General features: G+C 34.2%; 1 protein-coding gene across 1 annotated transcript in view; it reads left to right on the top strand.

The window, feature by feature from the left end:
* LOC129222653 (myocyte-specific enhancer factor 2C-like) overlaps positions 1-12044 on the top strand; it is a 150853-nt gene that overhangs the window by 96268 nt on the left and 42541 nt on the right. Inside the window, exon 2 of the mRNA XM_054857183.1 lies at positions 10405-10579. Coding sequence (XP_054713158.1) covers positions 10526-10579 — 54 coding nt within the window. The 5' untranslated portion in view covers positions 10405-10525. The remainder of the gene's footprint in view (positions 1-10404; positions 10580-12044) is intronic.

Raw genomic sequence — 12044 nt, forward strand, 5'->3', positions numbered from 1 at the left:
TGCGTGCGATTTTTCAGATATATGCTTAAGTTTTGAATCTTAAACTATCCATAAAAGTTGTAGATTCAAAAACAGGACCCTTCGCAAAACTCTCGATCACAAAGTATGTATATTTCACAGAAATTTCGAAATCAAAAAACGCATTCTTTGTGCGTCTCAAAAGCAGAGCTTTCACAAAATATCTTGATTGCAACCTATGGGATGCTTCAAAAATTTGAACATAAAAAAACAGACACTTCATGTCAACCGAAAATACAGTAGTAATATTTTTCCTAAGTTTGTATAAAACCTTTGCGATTACAAATGTAAATGTATTTTTCCTTTATCCGAAATATACTCTTCCACAAAAGCATTATTATTGTAGGTAATAGTTGGAAGTTGAGCTTTGGTTGAGATATCTGAATTATTTTAAAATTACGCGTAAGCTACGCATTTTGGAAACGCTAAAGAAATGCCTGATGCCAATGACGCTAAGTTTTTTGTCCTAATTTGGAATCTCGTCTCTAACCTTCGGTTTTGATTAACAGCTACATTTTAATCGTTAGGTATACATATGGGATACATCAATGAAGTTAATATAATTTCGAAGAAAAATGTTTTAATTTTATTCATTTTCTTATTGTATTCATTTAAGAATTTAAGTGCATTTTTAAAGACTTCAATTCTTATTTTTCTTAATTGTTTTTAAATTTAGTGACTATAAAAATCAAAGGAGTTTAGAACTAACATTTCGAAGACATTTTAAACATAAGAATAAAATGTTAATAATTGTACACATGCGACTATGTCACTTTTCTTTAAATTGTTTTTTCGCTTTTGAATGTACATCATTTCATCTTTCTAGTTGCATACTAAAGCTGAATAAAATATATTTTTTTTTAACAGTATCCATTCCATATCATACATTCAAATTAAATTCAATAAAAAAAATCAGGATTTTAACAGCTTGTAAAAAGTGGCGCTAGACGTTATTAAAATATTAAATGTAAATAACGAAGCAAATGGGATTTTTCTTGCTAGGGGATTTTTCCACACAGTTGGCAAATACAATTGAAAAACCAGAAGATCTGTTGACTTTCTTTATTTCATTCAGAAGCATAATTAGTATTTTCGTGTGTTCCCCATGAATAACATCAAATACTTTTAAAGATAATATTTTCGCGAGTACTTTTTGCAATATTTTTGCAAATCTTATTTTATTATAATAGCTTTTTGAAAGGAAAGTCACATGGATGAATTCTCTCTTTTCTTCAGTATTTCATCACAAATCCTTTTTCAATAATATCATCTTAACTATTAAATTAAAACTATAAAACCAGACTCACCCCTTTGTAAAGCTAGTTTTTGTGAAAGATCTTTACGAAAATAATTATGAAAAGAGTAAAATAATCATGATTAGTTTAAGTCGGGAACTCTCGCTGCTTTGTAAAAAAAAATTTTAATGTATTAATGTTTAAGTTCATTTTTTTAAGTTTGGTTATCCATTGATGTTGATATTAGTGTATGATTCGCATTTATTTTGCCTATTCAAGTATAGTTGTTTTCCTGTTTCTTTTTTGTATTTTAATCTCATTATCCATCCATATATATGTAAAAAAAGAAAAGGTTCTGTATTTCTTTTTATCATTTTCAATTCGTAAAAATACTTTTCTAAGCTTTATTTCGAGTCAAAATGTTTCGTTGCATTTGCAATACAAGAGCAAATACTGAAAACTGCGGACATTGGAAATTCAATTTGGGAGTCTGTGCAAGGGGGAAAATGTGAAACGCTGCAATCATTTTGTATTTGTGTAACGAGTTTAAAAGATTTCTTGAGCAATAAGGAATGTGTTTTGTGTTCATCACTCTGCGAGTGACGTTCCGCTTCGTTTTCAAAACCATCTTTCCTTTAAATAAACGAGCGTTTGTTTGTATGTCTTGTTATCTTCTCGAGAACGGGCGAGAGTTTGGCTCCCCCCCCCCTCTTCATGCAAAACAACTTACTTGAATCAAAACTTTCAAATGGGCAGTTATTGAATAGTAGAGTAGTGTAGCCAGGTAGAAAGTGAAGTAATTGCTCAGCCTCCTTCACATGTCAAATCAACTAACGTCAGGCACTCAAGACACATGTGCCGTTGCCGTTCTCATCCCGATGAGTTGCGTCAACGAAAAGGACTTGGCTGAGAGTTTACTCTACACACAAGTAAACTGGTTGAGTCAACTCGTTCAGTTTTAACAGCGTTAGTGGAGTAGCTGCTCGAATAAATTCAGCTTAGTCCAGTGGTGTGGGACAAAAAATTATTATTTTTTTATGTATACCCTTATTTTTCGAAAGGAAAAGGTGATTCAACTAAGATGCTTCGCGTGAACTCAACGAAACGCCAATCAACTATTTGACAGTCAACTTTTTCGAAAAGTTGATTCAACTTAGTTGCTTCGCGTGAACACAACGAAAAGCCTGTCAACTAGTTGACAGACAACTTTTTCGAAAAGTTGATTCAACTCACCGCCTCGTGTGTATGAGGCCTTAGAGGCCGAGACAAGTACCAAAAGATTCTATTTATTAGTTATTACTAGGGATCCATTTTACCTGGTCTCTTCTGTGTGGGACCTTGATTAACGGAGCTATGTAATTAATTTTCCAAATGCAAGGTTTCGAAAATAGTTCTAAGTAATTTTTTTATTTAACTATCTCTCTCTCTCCCTGTTATTGCTGCAAATGATATGCAAGCTGAGCAAATGATGTGATTAAATGGAAACGATGGTTTTCAATTTATGTTTCATATTTTTCATTTCCCTTTTCCACCTGTTGGTCGACTTTTTTTTCTTCTCATGACGTGTTAGTAACGTGACAGACGTCAAGTCATAATATCGGACACAAGTTTTATTGTCCATTTAACGGCAAAAAGTAAAATGTTCCCTATTTTTTGTAGTTGCTTTCGTTACAACTTTGTATCTGCGTTGTTTTTACCGTATAGCATATAGCAATGCTGACTTCATTGCTGAGAGTTTTTAAGGTGTTTTTTAACTTTTATTTTTGTTTATTATTTTTTTAATGAACTTCCATCAGAAAATAATTTATTAACGTGTGCATGTTCAAATTTTATATTTTTTCACAAGAGAAAAAAATTCCGTCCCATGGACCTGCGCAACTTTGGGAAATACAATTTATTCTTAAATCTAGAAATTAATTTGGGGGGGGGGGGGAAGCAAAGAAAATGAAAACCGGAATTTTATAAGTTTTTAAAGCAAATCCATTTTTACTTCCTTTTACAAAAAAGGAAGTATTGTATTCGCAAAAAAATTTTCACTCAAAAATCGACCTTAATTTCCACTTGTCTCACCCCGAATGAATGTTGAGTTTTTGTTTCGACCCGACCACACGTGGATATATGCCTAGGAACGTACAGACACCCGAAATATCCATTTTGATGATTCCCGAGTTATTAACAACGAGTTTTCTCGTGACGTCCGTATGTACGTATGTATGTGCGTTTGTCTGTATGTACTTATATGCGTATGTATCTCGCATAACTCAAAAACGGTATGTCCTAGAAAGTTGAAATTTGGTACGTAGACTCTAAGTGGGGTCTAGTTGTGCACCTTCCCTTTTGGTTGCATTCGGATATTTCTAAGGGGGTCTTTTACACCTTTTGGGGAGAAATCATTGTTAATTTCGATGCTAACTCAAGACGTGTTATATTTTGTCAAACACTTGGCGATAGATCGCCAAACTTTTGGCCGCCAAGTTTTGTCGCACTTGGCGATAAATTTTGCGATTAAAAAAAAAAAAATTTAAATCTGGTTTTAATTCGGCCAATGTTGGTGATATTTAAAGAGTTAACCACTGAATCACATTAAAATTGCCATTAATAGGGAAATAAATCTGTGTAAAACGTTTTTTTACTTCGGTACGCAAGAAACTAGGGGTGAAAATATTTAGTTTTTCCAAGGCGCTATTACCATTAAATTGGCGTAAAAGGAAGTCATGTGATCAGCTCGTTTTTTTTTTTTTTTTTTTTAAATTGTAAAGAGTGTTTGGTTTGAAGTGCAAATCTGCTATTTAATTGCTTGCAATTGTTTTGTGGCATAATGGATTTCTGTTGTTCACCATTGAAACCTTCTGCGTGCGTGAAAACATTAGACTCTGAATGAGTTCTTTTAGAAATTCAAATCAGGTAGCAAAACGTTTTCCGCATTTAATGCATCAATTAAAAAAAATCTTTAATCTAATTAAGTGGCTTCTACCAGCTGTTTATTTTTTTAAAAATAAAATACAGTATTTTTTTTAATCTTTAGTTTTAGCAAAGAAACTATTCGTTATCTACATAAAGTTATATGTTTTATGAGGAAGAAGGGTGGGGAAGAGAAATAATTTACATGTTAGGCCATAAAATGTTTACGTCCTATCTGCTTAATGACTAAACTTTTCTTTCGCCTAATGACTTTTATTTCTGCAAAATGTCGATTTCCTTCAAATGTGGCCCAAAGATGGATAGGAAATCAAAGATGAACAGTTGTTTAGTTTTGTTTCTGCGATATTTTGTTATTATTTTTATTTTCTCTTCTAATTGTTCAAATTTTGTGAAAATGTCCGCTATTAATGTAAATAACCAAGATGATTGCCTTCTGAATTTAAACTTTTCCCCAGGACTGCATTTAAGTTTTAGTCAACATCGATGCTTTTCGATGCAAAATAAAACTGAAAGGAATCAGATACAAAATCATTGGAAGAAACCAGCTTTTTTATCTTTTCAAAAGAAACGTAAGATGAAAAAGAATGTAAAAATAATAATAAAAAAAATTCAATCTGCTGATTTGAAATGTTTTTATTTTAACCAAAATGTGTGATGTCACACTGCTTGTTACTCCCTGCAGGTTATAAACTCAATTTAACCTCAAAGCATGATTGCATTTATGGTCGGCCTGTAAAGTTGGGCAAATCTAACCTGGCAGTCTCGTAATGCTGCATTTAGAATCTGCGTAGCCTTCACAATGGTGCCAGGTTTCTATTTTTACCCCTATAATAGGGAAATATCACAAATAATACTGCCGCGGGGAGGAAAAGGGAAGAATCTTTGCAAACTTTTTATTTTGTTATCTATTTACTTTATCTTTATTGTGCGAGCTTGTTTATTAAGTTTTCGCTGAAATTAAAGCGTGAAAAAAAGTCTGAATTCCAACATTTCCCAATGTTGGTATAGAATTCAAAATGCATTTCATACATAATCTCGAAGCTCTTTTCTGCAGATACCACCGTTTACCTTCCTACGGCATGTATTTGTCTTGCTCCTCCCATTGAAAAGCATTTATATTAAAACTTATATCAACTCCAAAAATCTCGCTTTTGTTTTGTGGAACTGTTTAAACTGGCACATGATATACGTAATTTTAAGAGAAAACGCTGATGTCCAATCCTTCCTACATCTGTTTATGAGATGTGCAGAAAATGATGAAACAAAAGCTGTGGTATCTCTAAAATGAAATGCAGTGATGGGGTTGAGTTTGCCGGATGTTGTATATGGGGCACTTTTTACCCTCATTTCCTGTTCACCGTTTGTCTCAATCGGATGCAGTACTGAGACCTCGCACGTGCTCTGCACGTGTTTAAACTTACATGCGTTTTTTTTTCTCTCTCCACCCTCTAATGTTACCGCAAGGTTTCTTATCTTTTGCTTGCGGTGAAAATATTACGACTGACCTAATCAAAATCAGCATTTTTTAATATTAACTTTAAAATATATTCATTAAAATCAGTGTAATTATTTCCTGTTTTGGTGAGCATTTATCGCGCCTGTAAGTCATTTTAATAAAACCTTATAAAAGTTACGTCTTCTGCAAAAGTTGTCTCATAGACTTTTTAAAGTAACATTAAATCTCTTCCTCTAATTTCTTAATGTGGGCTAAATAATATAAAGTATGCGCCTTATGTCCAAGGTGCATTGTACTTTGGTCACGAAACTTCATTTTTATTTTATTTATTTTTTTAAGGGGGCGGGGAGGGGGTAAAATTCGCAGTTCACCGAATGAAACTCCTTATTCTACCAAGTGCTCTCACATTAGGCATCATTAAAATAAAAAGGTCAAGGTTGAAAAACCGTCTCAAAATTTCCGAATCGTCGGGCAAAATTTGCCAGGAATTTTTTGGGAGGTCATAGTGACCTCCCACCGGGGCGCGCCCCTGACGTGGTCCGAATTGCAACGTTGTTTTTCTTACTTTACTGTTCAGCACAAAGGTATTTATTTATCTTAATTGGCAAATTTGTGCTTTTTTTAACGTTGTTTTTCTTACTTTATTATATAAATTTATTGCTTGTGGGCGCAGGCGCGGATTATAAGATTTTAAAAAATTGATTGCATATTTTTACTTTCTTTTACAAAAAAGGAAGTATTGTTTTCGCAAAAAAATTTTCACTCGAAAATCGACCTTAATTTCCATTTTACTCACCCTCGAATGAATATTGAGTTTTTTTTTTCGACTCGACCACACGTGGATAAGTACCTAAGAACGTATAGACACGCGAAATATCCATAATGACGATTCCCGAGTTAATTACAGCGAATTTTCTCGTGACGTCTGTATGGACGTATGTATGTATGTGCGTATGTATGTCGCATAACTCAAGAACGGTAGGGTCTCCTAGAAGGTCCTCCTAGAAGGTTGAAATTTGGTACGTAGACTCCTAGTGGGGTCTGGTTGTGCACCTCCCCTTTTGGTTTCATTCGGATGTTTCTAAAGGGGTCATTTGCCTCTTTTTGGGGGGAAATCATTGTTGATTTCGATGTAAACTCAAGTGGTGTTATAATTCGGCAGACACTTGGCGATATATCGCCACTCTTTTGGTCGCCAAGTTTTGTTGCCAACTTGGCGAAAAATTTGGCGATTTTTTTTAAAAATCTGTTTCAATTTGGCCACTGTTGGTGATATTTAGAGAGTAAACTATTGAATCACATTAAAATTGCCAGTAATGAGGAAATGACATTAAATTGGAATAAAAGGAAGTCATGTGATTCACATATCAGCTCGTTTTCTTAGCATTCATATGCGTAATTTACGGATTGTGACGAAACTTTATTGTTGTTAAAGCCATGCCCAGAGACTGACATAAATTGTAAAATCTTCAAAGTCAGCAAAACGTTGGAAGGCACCAGACAAATCATTTCTCCGAATTTGAAGAAAAATTCAGTGCAACAAAAACAAAAATTGTATTTACTGATTACTTTCAAGCATTAATTTTCTGTATTTTCAAAAAAGTAGTTGATATGATGCAGGGGTACCCTCCTGGGAGAGGGAGGGGGGGGGGGGGGGTCATGGCGCAGACTATGCCATTAAAATTTCTGAAAGGGGGTATTTTTTACTTTTTGGGGGTAGGAGCTTCGCGATATTTAGGGGGATGCGCCCTTGCTCTTAGGGGGGGGGGACCTCTGTATGGATAGATAATTTGAAAACAAAACATTAAAAGAAAAATCTTGGAAAAGTGCGATCTTTTTTAGTTGCTGTTGAACGTTCAATGAAAGTCAAAATTTCATGATTTGTTGAGGCGGCAAGTGTAAGAAAAAGAAAAATTAATTTGAATTTTGTCATTTTGAATTCAAATTATGTTTTTCGCATTCACGAGTGTGTGTTTGTATGTGTGTGTGTGTGGGAGGGGTATGTGTATGTGTGTAGGCATGTGTGTTTGTGTCTGTGTGCAGTCATGAGTGTGTGAGTAGTTGTGTGTATGAGTGTTTGTGTGCGTGGGGGCGGGGTATGTGTATGTGTGTGTGTAAGCATATGTATTTGTGTCTGTGTGCAGGCATGAATGTGTGGGCAGTTGTGCGTATTTGTGTGTATGTGTAGGTGTCTGTATGCATGCGTGTGTGTATGTGTTTGTGTATGTGTGTAGGGGTATGTGTGTGTATGATGGTGTTTGTGTATGTGTGTATGTGTGTGCGTGTGTGTTGGTGTGTGTATGTATGCGTGTGTGTGTAGGATATGGACGCAACCTGGAGACGGTTTTCGCTAGAGGAGCAGCATCGTGAGGCCGGCCGACGCGACGGGTGGTGCTGGCAGAGGGTGGCGCCGCGCCGGTGGGAAAAATTAATGCACGCCAAAAACAGTCAAATGAAAGCAATAAGCAATCGTGATTGCTCAAAAATAGAATTTCTCAGCCTTTGCAGAACTTTAGATTTTTTTTATCTAGTAAAAGAATCGAATAATAACGTTTTCCGAGTAGTAAAAAAATATATAAAAAATATTTTCGCCGCTAATTAAATTCCGGCTGTTTTATCCCATTTACCGTAAATTTTATATTCGCTTTGATGGGCAGATCGAACTGAAACCTCGTTAATCATAGACACAAGATGATAGTAAATCACGGAAACGAAATCTATTTGACATTGCCTTTGTTGCTTCACATCGCTTGGCGCCGTTTCGGACGTCGTATATCGCCAAGCTCTCACGCGAAGCAACCCTGTGAAGCACATGCCCGATGAAGGAACAGCTAGATCTCGCACAGCGTAGAAGGGATGCAAGGTATGTTACTATTTTTAAGCCCCACAGTATACACATGGCCACCCATCTTTACTATTCCTTCAATTGAGCTGTCTTTTCCCTTCTCCTCCGCCTCCTCGTCCCCCTACTAATAGAAGTTCTGTGTATTGATAGTAGAAAATGTATTATTGGGTCGGTCTCGTCGGAACAGACTGGGGATGCTCCGAAGGTAGCAGCATGCGCCTTCAGTGTGGAATTGGGTGACTGGATTGCGTTGTTTGCTAAGAAATGAGAAACAGAATAAGATCTCGTTCTTTCTTTTTTTGAAATCGAAAGTGAACTTTACTTTTTGTTTCACATATTTAGGAAGAATTTTAAAACTGGGTTCTGATCATTTGGTTTTGAATTCAGTACATCTGTACTGAAATAGTGTGATGTTGGAGCATCTAAAGAGTATGAGGCTCCTTTAAACTGCATTGGAACCTTAGTTTTAAGCCATTTTGCCAATTCTAGCATGTTATTATTCATAACTGTAAGGACTTTTATAAACCAACTGTTCACCCATTAGAAATTTCAGGATGTTGCATTGGTGTGCTGTGTTTTTCTCTTTTCTGTGTGCCTTACGTCAAAATTATTTTTTCACAACTAGTCAGAATCAACAAGAGGCCACGTCAGCCTAGTCGGAAACTTTTAGGAACAAATTCCTTTAGGAAGCTCGGCCTGGAATGGGAGTAGCATGCATTTGACAAGTTTTATGGGGGGAGGGACCCTGGCAACCAAACTGACCAGGGGCCTGCCTTAACTGGGGGCGGCCGTAACTAATGTATGTCTCGAAAGTAAAAGATAAAGAGGGGAACAAGTAATCCGATAATCTTTGGGTGTCCCACCTATGATGTTCTGTTTTTATTCTTTTAAGAAAAATGAAATTTTCCCCCCTTAAAAAAAAAGAAAAACAATTTCAAACAATCAAATATAAAAATTGTATTTTATTTTGGTTTTGCTCTCTTTACATCAATGCCGACTCTTGGATTAAATGTTCCTTCAGAAAATTCTTGCTTGAATTTTTTGCATACTCCATATTTATTTTTCATGCTATTATTTTCTGATACTTGCATTTTTCAACCCCAACCTCAATTTTATGATACTTCAAGACGATAAACCAAAATAATGAATAAAATTTGTTAAACAGTCTAAAAAATATTTATTTTTTTATTTAGGATTAAAATGTTTACTGTTGTTACAAAAGTAAAAATATCAAAGCAATTAAATGAATGAAAAACCAATGTTTTGATGCACAAAAACTGCGAATTACTGCAGACATGAGTTTCGGTATTACAAGGAACACCTTTTTCAATGAAAGAAGTGTGAGCTTTTCGATGAAAAGTCATCTGACAAAAAAGCTTTCCTTGGATGACTTTTCACTCATAAATTGGTTTTTCATGCATTTAATTTTCAAGCACAAAAGTATTTATTTATTCTCAAAGCAATGTTTAAAAAGAACTAATTGCAATAAATTACAAACTCAGGTATTGGGATTAGAGGATTTAATTAATGTACTAGGCATTTCAATATGCATTTTTCGAAGAAAGTTGTTCTAAATTCTGGTTGTTTTGGATTCTGTCATGTTGTCAGACACAGAAACATTTAAGATAAACATGGATCTAAGAGTTTCAGCTGTTAAAATTTCATCCTCAATCAAAAATTAGCAATGTTTGTTTACTTGGAAAAGGAAAAATAAGATATTTTATCAAATTAAATTTTTGGCACACAGTTAAAATTATGAACTGCTTGTTGTTAACTTTTAAATTTAGAGGATGATCTAAAATACTTTAATTAAAAATGCCCTTTGTTTACATCAGAAGTTTCATATAATAATTTTCTAGTGTGTTTTAAAAAGAAGCATTTTTTCAAATTTTAAATACTTGTGTCTTATGTAATATATTTCTTTTCAGGTAAAAACCTGCAGAAAGAGTTGCCCTCGTGATCACTGGCAACTATAATTTTTGTAAGATTTTGTTTTTAAATTTTGAACTGGAAGGCTTTTACCTAGCTCCGAAAGTGAAATCTACTGGCATGGGGCGAAAAAAGATTCAAATATCAAGGATTACAGATGAACGCAACCGACAGGTAATATACTTTTCAGATTTCTTTAAAAATACTTATCTAAATTATTACTATGCAAAAGTGGCAATAAACAATTTTATAAATTACTACTATCTTTATTTTTTGAGCTTTTGTTCTAATCCCTTAATAATCTAATTAATTAGCTGATTTTTAGATCTGCATTACTTACGGGCATAAACAAATGATCGCAATCACTTTTCTTCAAAACATTCCTCTCCTATATGTTTTTAATGTAACCTGGTTTGATCTGTTTTCAGTTTATTGATACCATTTGCTCGAGTATTTGTGTAATTCATTTGCAATAATGAGTGATCCAATTTTAGCTTGGCTTTTACATACATTTTTTTACATATACTGTTATTGTTTCATTTATATTTTAAATGTATGAGACTGTTATTGGTCCTCTTAGGCTATTGCGTACACTAGTATCATTTTATTATATTTTGCTGATTATTTGCGAGTTTGCGTATCCCTTGATAATCAGGAGTTTACTGTATCTGCATTTCCTGTGCTCATAAGCTCTTGAAAAAAAAAACCATGAAAAGTGTTTGAAATCCTACAAAATTTTTGAAAGGTTTCTTAGTACTTGAACTGTTTTGGGAATCAGTGGGTTGGGCTTAAAGTTTTTCAAAAATATTTCATTTAATGCAATTTTCTGAACATGTGTTTGATATGCAGTATCACAAATAATTGCTTCCCAAGTTCGAGATTTCAATCCTTTGTTAATGTTTTGATATTTTTGACAATCAGAAGTTATTTTTACACATGCTACTTTGTTTTGTCTTAATGTTTAATTTCAATACATAGTAAATTAATTTATTTTTTGAACCATGGCAATGTTGAACTTACTCCAGGGTGGCGACAGAACAGGGAGATCAGGGAAAAGTGGGGGTATTTAATAATCAGGGAAAAATCAGAGAAATATCAGGGAATGTTGAAAAAATAACAAAAATTCATGGAAAATTGATTAAATGAAGAAAAAAAATTTTTTTTTTGCTTTGAAAAATTAAGTACCTTAATTTCCTATGAGTCTTCTGCCAATTATCTGTTAACAAAAATAAAATTAATGAGGTGCAATTATACACTGCCGCATATTTGTGCATCTTTTGAATCTTAACTTATTAAACACAGGATGAACTTCCTATGATTGCTTCTGTGTCTGTAGAGTTGTTTATTTTACGTAGCTCGAATTTACCTTTCAGGAGTTCCATGCTAGGTAACATAAACAACCCTACAGGCAAAGACGAAGCCATCATTAACTCTTTAGCTCCCTTGCAGGGGCGGCTCTAGCAGTTTTGCCGCCCCGGACAAATTTCCAAAGTGCCGCCCCTCTCCACGGTAAAAAAAATCAAACATTACAATTTTTGCATTACAAATATAGTCCCTTCTTTTTGGTAACTCCTCTTTTTTTTAAATATAAAATTAGGATTTAAAAATTAATAGCTACATGCTTAAATTGAAAAAAAAA

This window comes from Uloborus diversus, chromosome 5 (genome assembly GCF_026930045.1).
Source record: "Uloborus diversus isolate 005 chromosome 5, Udiv.v.3.1, whole genome shotgun sequence".
Classification (NCBI taxonomy): Eukaryota; Metazoa; Arthropoda; class Arachnida; order Araneae; family Uloboridae; genus Uloborus; species Uloborus diversus.